Here is a 17,506-nt window from a genome sequence, read left to right on the forward strand (position 1 = left end):
TTTGAGTTGAGACTCAAAAGATGAGTAGAATTATGACAAACAAGAGGGATTAATAGGAAAGGAAAAAATATGGCAATAGAAAAATATGCAGGAGGGGCATGGAGATTGCCTAGGAAATTAAACCAGTGGGTTGAGGAGTGAAAGTGGGAGTTCTTCCCCTGTTCCTTCTCTCACCGTCTATCCCTACAGTCAGTTTTCTTTGGTGTCAGATATTAGGGGTATAGCTTAACAAGTGCCTCTATGATGAAAACAAGGACTTCAATTCTTTCCTTCTGTAAAACCACAGCTACATTTCCTGGGTCATTTTGTTGACATTGGAGGTTTATGAGAAGTAAAAGTATTTGTGATCTCTTTCAAATTATTTTTATGCTCTCTCCCCCACCCCTTCTTCAATCTGTAATGACTTGTTACTGACACACTTTCTTTCTTGTGCTGAACAAGCACTAAATCAGCCTGCTTAATTGCCCCTGTCTCCGTTCCATCTTCTCACAGCCTCACAGCCGAACTTGTCCAGCTTTATAGCATGCTTGCTTGGTGGGCAGAGCAATGGTCATCAGCATTTGAGAAGGTAACAAAACCCAGAGGATCCCAGAGAACTGAACCAGGCTTGAGCGTGCTGTTAGGCAGCATCAATCAAGTAAATAATGATGTTTCCTTAAGGATGCCCCCTACCCTACCCTGCTCGTTTCCCCCAACATCCCCTATTGCCCTCCTGAGTAGACTCTGGTACACAAGAATAGAATCTGAGTTAACCTGGGCTAAGCCTAATGTTCCAGACACTATGTGAAACTACAACAAATGGGGTAAATATGAAGGTATGAGTTCAAATCTTTCAGTAGTGTCTTCAAAATCTGGTTTTATAGAATAACATTTCCCTTTCTCTTCCTTTCTTCGTTATCCACCAGTAGGCAAGTTGTGTTTGAGAGGGAATTCTTTTTCTTTCTCTCTGGGTCAGATTCCAACAGGCGACCTTAAAGTGCCCTTCTAATTGAAATGACAAAACGCAAGAGTACTTACTCAAAAGAGAATCCAGTATGTGAAGTTGTGCCTGCTTTTTCACTATTGGTTTCCACATATACTGGTGCCAATTTAAAGCCTCTGTCAAGTTCTCCTATTTCCACCTGTCCTTTGCATATTTCTTTGTACTTTATCAGTCTGTTAAACATGTGTCACTAGGGTATTTCAGGTGTCTTCTATTGTGGCTCAAAGAGGGGGTGGCAAAAGGAATTGTTTCAGAATTGTGTCCCTTGCTCTTTCAAGGTGGCTTGTGGTACCATTAACTTTTCTTTCTCTGTTTGAGGATTGTGAAATGCCCTTTTAGAAAGAGTAGCTATATGACATCTAGAAATATAGTTTGCTATTTGAGCGCTCAGAACAGCAGCAACATCAGAATCTCTCTTCTCCTTGGACAATGATTCTTGTCTGATGGCTAGGAACAGGAAATGGGTTTCACTGGTATTCATTGTGTAGCTGATTTAAAATAATTTTAATACGTAAAAGCAGAAAGCACATGGGCTTTAAAGTGATACTGACTTTTATAATTTCCATCTTATATAATTATTTTGAAGATTAAATAAAAAAAATAAATGTAAAATACCTAGCACAGTACCTGATTTAGTGCTCAATATATGTTTGTTGAATTAACACATGAATGAATGGGGGTGATGACTGATTATGTGTTCGTGTGAAAACCATGTGATTATGAGAATAAAAGGTCTTGCACCTTTTTTCTATGGTACTCTCTATTGGAGATCTTACATGATTTTATCACAGATAGCAGGTATAAAAATATATATTTCGCATTGTGGTAAATATTAGATGCACTGTGACACCGCTCCTTATAATGTGACATGAGTTTGGCTATATTAGGAGCAAAGCATGCCTTTCTTCCCAGGTTCAATAGTGTTATAAAATATCTCTGGTATGTTTCTTAGATTCTGGCTGTAAATTGGTATGTGTACTTGAAGACACTGAAGAATTTCACCATAAGACTGAATTTGGTTGGTAGGACCTACTGTTTTGTGTTGAATCTAGCAGGCTTAGTTATTAAAATGTCACTAGGAGCCAAATGCGAGATATGTTTTTCTTTAAGCCTAGTCTCAGGACACAGAACTCTAGAAAGACTATTAGAGATATTTATTGGTAATTTGTGAGATCTCCTTAGGACTTTCTTAATCCAATTTATTTGAAAGATTCATCAATGAGTTAGTGCTAAAGTACAGGAAAGATTCTTTGTATCTTGGTTTTAGTTCATCACTCTTTCTGGATACTTCTCTTTTGGGGATAAAAATCTGAAATTATTGATGTGGCCTATAAAACCCTCCCGCTCTCTGGCATCTTCTCATGTCACTCTATGCTCACTCAACAGTCCTGCCACATTGGCCTTTTTTAAGTTCCTCAAAAACGTTACCTTTTTTTCTACCTCAGAGCCATAATAATTTGTGTTTTTTTCTTTCTGGAATATTCTTTATCAACCTTTCCACCTGCATACTTCTTATTTAAAATGTTACATCCTTAGAGAAGCTGTTCTGATCCTCCAGACCATGTTAAATACCTTTGTTAGATGGTCTCTTGACAGTCTGTATTTTTCTTTCTTAGCACTTATCCTAACCATAATCGATAGTCACTGCCCATGCATTTAGGGCAGGGACTATTTCTGAGTTGCTTGTTCTTGTACTTCCAGTGTTTAGCATAGTCTTTGGTTAATAGAAAGTATTTAATAAAGATTTGTCATTGAACAAATTGATCAGGGCTAAAAATGTACTGGAAAGGTGCAAAGCTTGGTTCATCATCCATTTCTACTTTAAATGATAATGTTGGAGAGAGCTGGAGAGTTCTTCTAGCTCCAGTACTAACTAGTTGTGTGATCTTGGGCATGCTACTTCTGTTCTCTAGACCTCAGCTCATCGGTAGAAGGAGGAGGTCATACTAGACTAAATGATCCATTCAGGCCCTTTCAGTTCCAGGTGCTAGGTATGTCATTGTTCAGCTTACCAAAATTTTAATGCTGGCCACTTTATTAAAACTGAACTAATAATAAAGGTGGACTATTTTTAGCCATAAAATAGTAAAAGCATTTCCTAAAGTGCTCCTTAAAATGTGAGTGATTTATAATTTTGAAAAATATTTAGCCAGGCTTATTTTTACATGTCTGCACTGCATGTCTTTTATATATCTTGGATAAAGAAACAATTCAATATCCCAAACAATCACTGAATATTTTTCAAAATTGAAATGGAAAAATCTATATTTACGAAAACAGTCTTCACCAAAGTTTAAATGTTTGCGAGACTTTGACTAAGCCTGTTATAAGCTTTACTACATTGTCGATTTTTTAAACTTCAACTGTGTTTGGAAATGAATGTTCATTATTATCATCATTATGACAATGAGCTATGATCTGAGAATCCTATGTGGAATGACATTTTTGTAAACCATTAGATAATAGTTAACCAAAGTGTAACCTTTTTCCTCCTTAAACCATTAGTCTATGAAGAAGTTTTCTAACTGAAGCTACTTATTTGAATAACTAATATTTTATGTTCTTTCAAAAAAGGATTTTAGAGAAACTTTAGAGAAGCATTTAGAGAAACTTTATAAGTAACTGATCTGAGAGGGAAAATTGATACTACTCTTTAGTTACTGCTCCAGTGGTATAATTTATGTTAGGAAAGTTCAAGGCAGGTGGTGAAGCTGGCAGTTATTGAGGAGCTATCTAAACTACATTTTACCAAATGACTTCAAAGAATCATTTCTTGTGAAACAATATAATTTAATTTGGACTGAAGTTATTTTCCTTTTATTTTTTAAAACTCAACACCATAAAATTTTTCACTACTTGTATCATAAATATAATCGTATACCACTTCTGTTGCCTCGTTTATAGAGAATATCTCTCCTTCCTAACATCCAGTGATTTTATATCATATTTAATCCAGAAAATATTGGTTGATTATCTCTTATTTGCTAGGCGTTGTTGTTAAATGTGAGGCATTGAAAAATAATTAGGTTGATCATGGCTTCAATGAGCTTACGATCTATCAAGCATGGTAGGACAAATGTGCATAACTAAACACAAGGTTAAAGACTCAAGAAACGTACAAATCAGATGTGAAGGATCAGTATCTTACAGTTCCTCCAGAGCTATCTGCTTGTTCCAAGACTTGGAATCCTCCTCAGCTCCTAACACAGAGCCTTGTATATAGAACATATTCGATTAATATTAGGTTAGAAGATGAGCTTCCTGTGAAATTGCTTTGTAAACCTGTATCTATTCAATGAATTGCATTCTGTTTATCCAATTCAGATCTAAAGTGTTCAGTCTGAAAAGCAAGATACTTAGATCTAAAATCAAATATTTCATTAGAATGTGAAAATTTTTATTTTCACGAGTGTCTTCTATCTTTACATCAGACTCTATTTTCTGATTTTTATTTCAAGGTTCATTCTACTAAATCTCATCTGCTATCCTATTGTCCAGTTTACCCAGCTCTGTCAGTTTTATGGAATGTGCCTATACTTCTTCCTGCCTTTAAAGTATCAGCAGTTACAACTCAAAGGAGATCCGAGGAATCACAGCTTTGAGGAATCAGTTTATAGGGTCTTTCCTCTAGTAGGTGTAACCCACTAGAAAAGGATAGAAAATAAATGCTTATCAATGCTTTAGAGGAAGCAATTAAAACTACTCCATTTCTAAAAGGCAATGTATAGTTCAGTTAATCTGAAGGATTTCTGAATTTAGTCAACTTTTTAGAAAATAGATTTGTTTCCAAAGGTTTGTTTTTCTGCTTTTTTCACTAGTTGATGTTCCCTGAAGGACTCAAGACTGAGTAAAATTGACTTTCTTCTGATCTTATGAATTATTGAGGTAAAATGAAGGCATAAATGATGTCTAAGGGCTCTTGCCTCTCTAAGATTTCATGAGTCTTCAGTACTCAATGGTAGAGCATTTGGTCATTATACTTGGCCAACACGTTTTCAATTCTCAACCATCTTCTCTCTATTTAGCACAGAACTTTCTTCACTGGCCTGATCCAAGGAGGAATTTTTCAGAAGCTTTGCTTGCCCCTCTTTTGAAGACACCTGGCTGAATTTCGAAATAAAAGGACACAGCAGAATTCTTTTTTTTCCTCCTAAGATTTAGCAGTTTGACTGACTCTTACTTGTGAATTTTTCTTGCCACTGAGTCATTGCACATACAGAATTATGAAACTTTAATTTCTTCAGAGGCTTGTTATATTAGAAAAATTGTTCCAAAGAAAGCAACAATCATGACATAAGCACATCTGGCTCTTGCAAATTATTCTTTATTAAGCTTTCATTTAATTACATGTGCCGAAAGGTCTGTTTTTGATTACTGTAATTTTTTTTATTTGTCCATCTGAATGATAGTAATGCTGGAAATTACATATAAACCACCTGTTTTTTCTCCCCTACTAATATGGCAAAGTTTGAGCTATTTTCTCTGTGGTTGATGAACTAGGAAGCTTTCTATTTATTATGATAGAAATATGACTATCAAAGTAATGGCTTAATCTTGATGATAAGAAGAAAAGAAAATATTTGAATGGAGTTTTCAAGCATTAAATAGTGTTAAGATTGAGTTGTGTGAATTCTGGTTAACCATAGCAGATTAACACGTTCATTTATCCCCAATTTCACCCTAAACCTAATAAAATTGACAGTTAAGGATTTAACATCCTGTGCTAGGAAAAAGAAGCTTGATTTTTATTATTATTATTATTAGCCACAAATCTAGCGATATTCTCTTGAGGATTATGTTACGTGCTGCCTAGAAATGAGACCCTGAGAAAAGAATGACTGCCATTAGCCATCAGAGATCTTGAGGGCAGTGCTCTTGTCATTCAGAAGGACTGGCATCCTTAGAAAAGCTTGGTCAGTATTGACTAAGAACAATGTTCTTCCAGGAGTCCCTAGGAAAGTTCAGATTAGTTTCTTAGTTCATGAATATTAAAATTATGGGAATGGACTTAGCAACATTTAAAGAACTTTTTAAAAAAGATTTTAGGAACTAGAAAGAATCTTAGAGACCATTTAGTCAAATTCCTTCCTATACAATTGAAGAAACTGAGTTCTAGAGTGATCAAGTCCTTTGTTCAGGGTCATAACGTTATTGCCAGAAGGACCAGGAACAGAACGATGGCTCCCATACCAGTACTGTTTCTTTCTGTTACATTTATTTTCTCTCTGTTATTTTCCTCTTTAAAAAATAGTGAAAGAGAAATTGCAAGGCTGTCAGAGAAATAGTTATCTAACAATACGGTAAGTTTTTTTTGAAACTCCATTTCAGCTGCATTTTAAGAGATAATGTTTGTCTTCCCTGTTTTGCAGCAGCTCTATGCCGCTCAGCTGGCCAGCATGCAGGTGTCACCTGGAGCAAAGATGCCATCAACTCCACAGCCACCAAACACAGCAGGGGCAGTCTCACCTACTGGGATAAAAAATGAAAAGAGAGGGACCAGCCCTGTAACTCAAGTTAAGGTACTTGCTTTGCGGGATTGTGGAAACAGTTTGGAAAATAGCTTCACAAGAAAGGTAGTGAACTAGGCTGTGTTGGGAATAAGCAGCAGGAAGCATAGCAACATAAAGAAACCCCGAAATGCTCCTCTTTATGGTAAATTTCATGATTGAGCACTGAGAAACAGGTGTTTCCCTTTTGATAACAATAGTGCTATATTGTGAGATCTTTACCTAAATCTGCAAACTCACTTCTCAAGAGTTTTTCCTCTTTGGATTTTGGCTTTTATTTTTTAATGTTCATTGGCATGAATGGCCATGGTTTTATTACCAGTCTTTGTCATAGACTTGTGACACTTCTCTCTAAGTTCCTTAAACAGGTGGGGCACCAACTGAGTACCAGAGAAGGAGGATCTCAAACTTTAGATTTAAAAAGGGGGACAAAAAAGAACCTAATGCTGGATTTTATATAGTTTGTCGATAAAGGTCTCTCCTTCAAATTAGTTATAAATGTGGGCTCTGAGAAATGAATGATATAATTCTCTAATCATGCCTTGATGCCACGTAGTTGTGGATAAACAGGCTCTCCCAGGTTATGGCTAGGACATTAATAGATGCTTTTCCTCACTGATTTTCAGTATCTTAAAGTGGGGCAGCCAGGAGGTACTTGGCGACCATGGAAAATTGATAATCCGCTCCAACTTTGTGCTACAGCTGGTACCTATGGGTGGTACTGGTTGTTTTTTATGATTGCTTTTACTTCCTATATTGAATTAAATTCAAGAAGTTCAGAGAAACAATTGTTTTTTGTAATTGACTTATCTACTTAGAGAAATGTGATTACCACAGAGGTGTTGTTGTAATGCGCCCAAAGTACTGCATTTGGAGAAATTTTGCAATTATTAGATCTTCACATGGGAAACATCTAAGGCCAATAAAACAGCACTGAATGCTACAAAACCCCTGAAATTGTTTTATTTTCTAAAATTTGCAGATAGGAATTTTGAGATTTCAAAAAGACCTTTAGAAAATATGGATCCCAAATACCAAAGATAAAAAAAGTAAACATCATTAAGAGAGTTCTGCCTGTGCCCTACCCAAAGGAATTGATTTAATGTTATCCATGCTTTTAGATTCTCCAACGAGATAGATGAACATTTGTGCTTTGTTGTTAGAAATATTGAGGTATGATAATAGGCATTTACATTTAATAAGATAGCATTACTTATGGAAACAGCCTATCTATTTTGTGTTCTGAGAGTTTCTGTTTGTGAATAAAAGTCAGAACACTACAACTCAAACCAAGACACTTTGTTTAATTATAGTTGTTAGAGTATGAGTGTATCAAACATCGATGACTTGAGGTATTGAGTATTAGATATTTGAACATTAAAAAGTCATTTTATAAGTGAGTTGTCCAAATCGAACTGCACCAAACCAAGCCTTTACTGGATGAATAAAATGTTCCCTGGTTAAACTCCAGTTTACATCTGCTTTTACCATTCCAGCTTTGTGGGCCAACTGAATTTTATTACTCACTTGACCACATGCAAATTCTCAGGGAATTCTCTATATAATTTGACTTGACTATATTTTATGTTAATAACAAAGGAACATTCCTTATACTTATTAGAATGTTTATTGTATGTGTGGGTAAAAATATATAGACCAAGACATCAAGCAAATGTTTTAAACTTAAAAAATAGCTCCTACCTATTATTGAAAAAGTTCTGAGAATAATTTCACAATTTGCTAATTGAAAGAATTATGGTCACTAAAATATCTCATGTTTCTGTCTAAAGTCATTTCTTTCCCTCTGTATATTCCATGACCACATGACATAGTGCATAGTTTGCTCAAGGTAACAAAAACAAACATAAATGATCTTATGTACCTTCTTTCCCCCAGGATTTTTATTTGCTATAATTGTCAACATCAGAAGTCAAAATATTTCTGTTCAAATGTCAGTTCTCCCACTTATTTTACCAGCTGTGTCACCTGGGACAAGTTACTTAACCTCTTTCAGCCTTAGTTTTCTCCTCTGTAAAATGGAAGTTAATATTATTATAGGTCTTAAATGTGATAATACATCCTCTAGCCTATAGTGAGTACTCTGTAAATGTTAGTATAATGATGATCATCATTATGGTCTGATGATAATAAAGAAGATGGTGGTGGTGTTAGTAGTGGTTGTTATTGAAACATCTAGTTGTATAGCAAGAGAGATCCTAATGAAATAACCTGGAAGATTTCCATTTTTAGCCATGATGGAGGAACAGGGATCAGATTTACCCTCCCAACTTAAAGAACTAAAACTCAGGACAAAATATATAAAACAATGGTTTTCAGACATTTACAATTGGAGGAGTACAGGACAGTGATCCCTGAGAGAAGAGAAACAAGTGAGGCAAGCATTATATTTGTTCCAGTTTACTGTCTAGAGGGAGTTTCCAGGTAGTAGTGCAGGGAGGGGTACCTACATGGAGCTTGGCAGGCTCCTTGAGTAGAGAGACAGAGTTCAGGGATGCCAAGGTAGGTTCTGAGGGATGCCATGGAATTTGTGAGGCAGAGTATCAGAGAGGAGAGGACTGTACAGAGAGAACAGTGAAGATCTGAAGAAGGTTCCCCTGTATTTAGCTGAGTTTTTATCAGCATATGCATGTGAGGAAACTATCTGAGGCCAGGGGAAAAGACCAGATGTAGCAGGCAAAACAATTGCAAGATTCACAAAGGACTAAGAATGGTTTGTATTCCCATTAGCCAGAGTGGAAAGATCTCCTCTGACACCTGGGACATCAAGTAGAGTCCCCAGAAGGATATTACCTCAGTAGTGGGGCCAAATTATCCCTAGATTAATGGCTGCTCTGGACCTGTTGAACAAAGCTTAAAAGTAAGCCTAGAAAGGATCAAATTGTTCTGCCTCTCAGAATAAAGTCCGCAAGTATTTAAAGGAGTACACAAACTCTGACACCCAACAGTGTAAAATTCACAATGTGTAGCATCAGTTCAATAATTACCAGGCTTTCACAAAAGCAAGAAAATGTGAATAATAATGAGGAGAAAAATCAATCAATAGAAACAGACCCCAAAATGACACAGATGGTAGAACTAGTAGATAAGGTAGTAAAAACATCTATTGTAGGAGACTTTCCACACTAGCCAAGTGAGGAGATAGGCAGATCTACTCCCTAAAAAACACCCACAATGTTCCTCTCAGAGCAGGGCAGGCTGTGAGAACTAGCAGCAGGCCTGCTGTGGTGGAAAGGGATTCACTTGCTTGGGAGTTGGTAGGTGCTTCCTGAGCCCAGTGGCATTGTTGGTGGAAGCGGCAATTATTGAATTATAAAAATAAATAATAGATTAGAGTATATTCAAAGCTGAATAAAACCAGATGTTATGAGCTCCACATGTTTGAGAAGGTAGAGGAAAACATAAGTATTATAAGGCAAGACACGGAAGAAATAAATTGAATGTCTGGCGATGAAAAATATAATGTTTGAGCTGAAAAGTACACCAGAATAATACTGACTGGGATTAGCAACAGATTAGACATCACAGAAGAAAAGATTAGTGAACTTGATGATGTAACAATGAAACTATCCCAAATGAAATAGATAGAAAAAAGACTGCCAGTGCTGTGGGACATCAAATGGCCTAATATGTGCAACTAGAGCCCCAGAAGGAGAAGAAGGGAACGGAAAAATATATTTGAAGAAGTAATGGTTGAAAATTTTCCAAATTTGAAGAAAACTCTGAACTCAGATATCTAAGAAGCTCAGTGTACGCCATATAAAAGAAATATGGAGAAAACTAACTAAATACCTAACATATAAATCATTATTACTTAGATATGAATAAAGGAACTAACTAGTCTAAATATCCTTTGAGTTCAGAGCAAAAGGAAGTAAGTTGTAATTAAGCATGTCAGATCATTTTGACATTCATAACGGATAGAACTGTGTTTCCTGAGAACCATCCGATGTCTAGATGTAGATAAAAGCACATTGCAACATAGATGTGCCAGATTATCTGTTTCCTACCAAGATAAAAAAAAGAATCTAGGGTATCACTACATTGTCAAATGACTTATTTTCTCTGATCATTTAGAAGAAAAGGGGCCTAGGATTTGGAGTCTAATAAGGTAAAATTCAAAGTTTGTCCCTCCATGTATGGCTTTGGACAGTGATTTTATCACTCTGACTCTTTCAAACCTTGTAAATTTAGAAAAGTACGGCTCAAACTCATAGTTATCCATAGTTAAATGAGCTAATACGTGTGAAAATATCTAGCACAGTGCCTGGTATGTAATGGCTCCTCTGTGCATGTTATTTTTATTTTCTCTTTCTAATCCTCCTTCCTGGGTAGCGTTTACTGGCATCCCTTTTTGTCCCTCTGTAAGCAGTGACCATTAGTACTGGAAGAGACTTTAAAGATCAGCTAGAATCAGGCCCTCTTTTTCTACAGATGAAGAAATTGAGCCCCGGAGAGGTCACATGTTTGCCAAAGAGGAGAATATTCTGTTTCCAAGCTCTACTGTGTGTTTTAAACAATGACATTAAAAGCAAATTCTCTGTGCCTTCTCAGAAGCAAAACAGGAGTTAACATTTGCTGACAATTTTATTTTAGAACACGGTAATGCAGATCTTAAAACTGAACATTTAAATGAATATGCTCATATTACAACTAAATTTCTAGAATGAGGAAGTGTTGTTATGGGTGTTTTATGGCAGGATAAATGAGACAAAGGCAAGGAGCTTAGCTTTCAAGCTCCTGGTTATACTAGAGTTACACGCCAGATATTTGAATACTGTGCTCAGTATAGAAGGACAAGCATCTTAAAATAGACATTCTGTAAATATACGTAGCAAAAAATATAAAGAGACATCACTTTAGGCATGAAAAATAAATTGCGTATAGTATGGTATGTAAAACATAATTATAATGTGTGCTTGCTCTTTGCAAAAATTAATTTTAAACATGAATAGAGACCAGAATATAGACCATGAAGAGTGCCCACGCCCAAAAAGCCACATAGAAGCCATGCTGTGGCATGCGGCTGCCTGGGCAGACGCCCAGAAGATCAGAAGAAGGCTTTCCGTGTTTCCATTTTTAAAGTACTTGCAATTGTTTGATTTAAAATATATATTAAAAAATTAGCTGCAGAGCCTATTTATAGTTCCAGGAACTTTTCAGAGAGAATAACACAAAAGCACTACAGAGCTGCTGAAATTTTAAATAATTCTTTGTAAATGCCCTAGGTTAATTTAGATCCCTGAAAACACATTAGGAAATTAAGCTGTAATGTGAGCTAATTCAGATTTTAATTTGGCAAAAAGAATGATCCAACTACACAGTTAATGTAAATAGAAGCATAACACAGGGAAATTAATGAGGTTTCCTTCCGATGAATCTTCAAGGAGGTAGATAATTAGCTTCTTTTGTTATTATTGTAGGAGAATGTGGCATTGTCTCTGAGGTGTAAAATAACTGCAGCTTACTAGGTGATAATGTGCTTCATTTGTCTTTTTTTTAATAATTATTTATGTTAAACTCTTGTAGGATGAAACAACAGCACAGCCGCTGAATCTCTCATCCCGACCCAAGACAGCCGAGCCTGTCAAGTCCCCAACATCTCCCACCCAGAGCCTCTTCCCAGCCAGCAAAACCAGCCCAGTCAACCTGCCTAACAAAAGCAGCATCCCCAGCCCCATTGGAGGAAGTTTGGGAAGAGGATCCTCTTTAGGTAAATGGAAAGGTCAACACCAGGAAGAGACTTATGAATTAGGTAAAAGAAAGCAAACCTGTTTAGTGATGACTGATGCTTGTTTCCAAAGTGTTCCTTAGTCCAAGGAAAAAAAAGTAAAATCTTTTTACTGAAACTTAACCCAATTTCGTGTCTTGGGTGATTAGAACTTTTGGAAAAGGACATAATATAAATCCTGCTGGGATGTGCTCTTTAGATGATGATGAGTTAGATCTAGCAAATCAGAGACTTGGAAATTTCTGTTTGGTCAGTGCTTTGCCGCTAAAGTATCTCTAGGCAGAAAGAGTGGCCGTGAACCCTTTACAGGCCTAATTGGACCTGGCCTCAAAGCTGCCTACCAAAAGTCCGAAATTCCTTTGAAATTTTATATTTTATTTTTAAAATGTATGTGAATTTTACACCCAATCCCATGTTAGTTTTGCATTAAAGCAAATATGCATGGCACACTTCAATGATATAATATGAAATAAAATTGGTATCTAATAAGATATGATGTAATGATCCTCTGGCTTCTTACACTCTCTGATATATTGCCAGGTATCTCTAGGGATAGTCATACCCCAGTGTGAGAAGTATAGAGGAAAACATGAGTTTTACCATCAGACAGACTTGGACCAAGGACCTTCACTTACTGACCCTGGGAAAGTGATATAATATTGTTTAATTCAGTTTCCTAATCTCTGAAAGGAGATTATTATTTCCTAGCTCACAGGTTGTTATGAGAATTAAAAGAGAAAAATGCATATAAAGTGCCTAACAAGGTGTTTGGGACCTAGAAGTCATGCAATTTAAAAAGACTGGGCTGAGTGAATACCAGCACGTTTACACATTTGTGTAGAATGGAACAATAAATGTGGCAGCACTTGTCAGCAGCAGAGGGCCAGATCAGTATTCATGTGGTTGTTGCTCTTTAAAGCTCTTAATTTTCAAATAAAGACACAGATTCAAAGGGATTAGGGACTAGCACTAGCATTTCTTTACGATGTTACCTTCTTTGCATTGTTGAGTCATGGAGGCTGAAATGCTTATTATAATAATAAAGTCATGTGTAAGTATAGCCATTTACAGTTTAAAAACCATTTTTGCCTATCTTATCTCGTTTGATTTTTCACAATAATCTTATGAGTTAGGTAGTATATTATTATTACTTTCATTGTATAATAAAGTAAATGGTAGTTGTTACAGATAAAATGACTTGCCTAGAGCCTTGTAGCTCTTAATTATTTTTTATTTTTTTATTGGGGTAACGTTGGTTTATAACATTATATAAACTTCAGGTGTACATCATTATATTTTGATTTCTGTGTAGACTACATCATGTTCACCACCCAAAGACTAATTACCATCTGTCACCATACACATGTGCTCTATTACCCCTTTCACCCTCCTCCCTCCCCAATTCCCCTCTGGTAACCACCAATCTAATCTCTGTATCTATGTGTTTGTTGTTGTTGCTGTTGTTTTTATCTTCCACTTATGAGCGAAATCGTGCGGTATTTGACTTTCTCCTTTTGACTTATTTCACGTAACATAATACCTTCAAGCTTCATCCATGTTGTTGCAAATGGCAAAATTTCATCTTTTTTATGGCTGAGTAGTATTCCATTGTGCATATATATCACATCTTCTTTATCCATTCATCCTTTGATGGGCACTTAGGTTTTTTCTAAGTCTTGGCTATTGTTATTAATGCTGCAAGGAACACAGGGGTGCAAATATCTTTTTGCATTCGTGTTTTTGTGTTCTTTGGATAAATACCCAGAAACAGAATAGCTGGGTCACATGGTAGTTCTATTGTTAAATTTTTGGGGAATCTCCATACTGTTTTTCACAGTGGCTGCAGCAGTTTACATTCCCACCAGCAGTGTATCAGAGTTCCCTTTTCTCCACATCCTCTCCAATATTTGTTATTTCTTGTCTTGTTAATTATCATGTAGCTATTAATTAGCAGAGCAAAGACTAGAATCCAAGTTCTTTTCCATATAACTCAGTGCTCTTTTTGTGAACTCACAGTTGGAATATTTGCTGAACTGTGGTGAGTCTAAGTGAATCTTCTGATGGTGAGATGTAAATCTTCCTCATTGGAGTTTGGGGCATTAGGAACCGTAAACAGCCTATTCTCATTTGGGGTCAGGATGCCTCTTTCAGGGGCCCAGAGATTTTCAACCCAAGTCAGTGATACTGCTGTGGGAGAGAAAAGTGAATCATTTCCAGCGTGTGAATATGATTGATTGCTGGATTGTTGGAAGTTGTGAGATGAGAGAAAAAAGCTAACATAAGGATAAATAATAGACTTGATCTTGAAATGGCCCTCTGATAATCCACTTCTGAATTTTTTTGGAAAGCATCTGTTTGCTATACTGAGCATCTTGAGGATAAAGATGAGTATGTCATAGGCCCTGCTCTTAGAGAGTTTATGCTTCAGCAAAGCGAATTTCTTAGATCATGAGCTAGAATGGGGCTGAAATAATAGCACTCTTGTCCAGACAATATTGGACAGAAATTTCTTTTTTTTTTAATTTTTAATTTATAGCTTTTATTTTTTTTTGATTTTATTTTTTTCCTTTTTCTCCCCAAAGCTCCCCACTACATAGTTGTATATTCTTCATTGTGGGTCCTTCTAGTTGTGGCATGTGGGACGCTGCCTCAGCGTGGTTTGAAGAGCAGTGCCATGTCCGCGCCCAGGATTTGAACCAACGAAACACTGGGCCGCCTGCAGCGGAGTGCGTGAACTTAACCACTTGGCCACGGGGCCAGCCCCCAGAAATTTCTTTTTTAATCAGAAAAGCTCCAGAGCAAAAGATATGGGTTTTCTATATCCTAAAAAGTGACTGACTTTTAAAAAATTTCCATAGATAGCCTTGCGGATATTTTCTAAATTTAAATGCATATGCACATGCACTGCACACACATAGACACATGGTGTGAGCTTGGTTATAGTATGGTTCCCTCTGTCCTGTCTGTGTGTGTGAGCTGTGTGCACACACACATACACATGTACACACATACATCTGCTGTGAAATGCCTATGCCAGGATATGAACAAGTGGATCACGTTAAACTTGACCACAGCAGCTGAAATTTATTAGTCAGCAAGCAAATGCCTTCTTTTTCTCTAAAATTGGAAAAGGTTATCTAAAGTATTAATTTTAACCTACAAAAACATGCAAGATATGGAGGAAAATTAGTCAATTTAATTTGGAATGTTTTCCCTCTGTGTTGCATGGAATATAATGAAAGTAAATATCTATTATCACTTTATTTGAAGCTTTGTACTTATGTGAAAACTGTTCCTGCACATGCAGCCTCACTGGCTCGAAGACAGAGAGTTGGGAGCAGTGGGTGTTCAGGTTGAGGGTAGGGAATGGATTGTCATTCTCTTGGTAAATAACTGAGGCAGCATGATGAGCAGAATGCGTCATTAACCAGCCAGTGATTGGGGAACGGAGAGTGTGGTGTATTCCTTCCCACCCCCTCTCTCCTGCAGTGGACATAAGAACACACAGATACAGATGTCACTAAAGTGCACGTGTGGCTTCACAGATTTTTTTCTGCTAGGCCAGAAACAGCTTTCCTGCATTAGCACACCACATATAAGGAGCAGCCTGAACAGATATCTCTGTACCCCTCCCCACCCCCTACCTCCCCACTCCTCCCCCACTAGTCGTTAGGTATAGCAGGACAGATACAGATAGATAGATAGATAGATAGGTAGGTAGATAGACAGATAGATAGATGCACACACACACAATTGGAATCTAGGAACCTGCATCTCTGAGGAGGTGGGTTGACAGAGCCCAGTTAAATTGGGTGTTGGGGGATCCTCCAAGGGCTAAAAATCCTGGCTTCCTGTGCTCTCTGCATAGTATTGCGGTTTTCTTAAGAGCAAACGTGCCCCTTCCTTGTTCGGAGAATGCAGCATTCTTCAGGGGAGGGGAGAGTAGCGGTATTTTTTAAGAGCCTAACCTCGCAATCCTCTAATAATGCCTTCTATGTGTGCAGATATCCTGTCCAGTCTCAACTCCCCTGCCCTGTTTGGGGATCAGGATACAGTGATGAAAGCCATTCAGGAAGCTCGGAAGATGCGAGAACAGATCCAACGGGAGCAACAGCAGCAACAGCCACATGGTGTTGATGGGAAACTGTCCTCCATGAATAATATGGGGCTGAACAACTGCAGGAATGAAAAGGTAAAGCTTGCTTCCCTCTTTCACGGGCTCTGGTAGAAGCTTTGGCTCCTTTTCATCTGGCTCTTTCCAGGCCCCCATGCATCAACCTGCAGCCAAAGATTTGGGCTTTTGGCTTGAGGGCTGACTTGTCTCACATTCAAACATTACTGCTGATTAACAAATACACCCTTATACTTAGTGTGGGTTGCCTCTGAGGCACCCAACCTACCTACCTATTGCTGTCTTTCTGTCCCATTCCAAAAGATTTAGAAAAACCTTCTAATAAAGGGGATATGTGAGGTTATTAGAATAAAAATAGAATATCAGAATATTAACAAAAAAGGAAGAAGCATTTATGCTCACGATGAAGGCTAATATGTTACTGTGATTCACCATTGAGTGAATTTCTAAGCTTCCTCTCAGTCAGAGCAGAAACTAAAACAAAGCAATTTACAAAATGAATTCATTTATTTTTTGATTCAACAAGTAATTTATCCAGTGCTCATTCTATAATAGACATTGTACTAGGCACTGGAGATACAACATTGAATAAATCAGACAAAATCCCTCCTTTCACAGAGCTTACATTCTTATAGGGGAACACAGACAGTAAAGAAATAAACAATGAAACACATAATATAATGTCAGTAATATCAGGAGGTGAATAAATGCCATGAGAAAAATAGGAACAAGTTAAGGAAATAGGGAGTTACAGGGTTGTTCTTTTAGGTGGGGTGATGAGGAAGTTCTGAGTAGGGATCTGAAGGGAGCCGTGGTGCAGGTCACGTGAAGAGCAGGAGGAAGAGCAGCCAGGTAGCAGGGACAGTAAGTGTGGAGGCCCTGAGTACAGGACCAGCGACAAGGAAGCCAGTGTGGCAAGAATGGTGCAAAGGATTCAGTGGGACAAGGAGTAAAGTGACACCCTAGGCAGAAGATCCGACAGCCTAGGTGAGGGTGTCAGACCTTGCAGGCCCTGGGGAGGCTTTGCATTTCACTGTGAATGTGATGGGAATCCCCAGACAGGCTTTGTCCAGGGCACTGCCTTGATCTGATTTACATGTAAAAGGATCGTTCCGCCTAATGTGCAAGAACTGGAA

The 17,506-nt window shown here is 37.4% G+C and overlaps 1 protein-coding gene across 28 annotated transcripts in view; it reads left to right on the forward strand.

Moving 5' to 3' along the window:
- SOX6 (SRY-box transcription factor 6) overlaps positions 1 to 17,506 on the forward strand; it is a 572,550-nt gene that overhangs the window by 477,561 nt on the left and 77,483 nt on the right. For 21 of the 28 annotated variants that reach the window (XM_046637752.1, XM_046637768.1, XM_046637749.1 and 18 more), the window contains 3 exons: positions 6,352 to 6,501; positions 12,037 to 12,262; positions 16,243 to 16,430. In XM_046637752.1, coding sequence (XP_046493708.1) covers positions 6,352 to 6,501; positions 12,037 to 12,262; positions 16,243 to 16,430 — 564 coding nt within the window. The remainder of the gene's footprint in view (positions 1 to 6,351; positions 6,502 to 12,036; positions 12,263 to 16,242; positions 16,431 to 17,506) is intronic. The other 7 variants (XM_046637777.1, XM_046637769.1, XM_046637759.1 and 4 more) reach the window with 2 other exon arrangements.

This window comes from Equus quagga, chromosome 14 (assembly GCF_021613505.1).
Source record: "Equus quagga isolate Etosha38 chromosome 14, UCLA_HA_Equagga_1.0, whole genome shotgun sequence".
Taxonomy (NCBI): domain Eukaryota; kingdom Metazoa; phylum Chordata; class Mammalia; order Perissodactyla; family Equidae; genus Equus; species Equus quagga.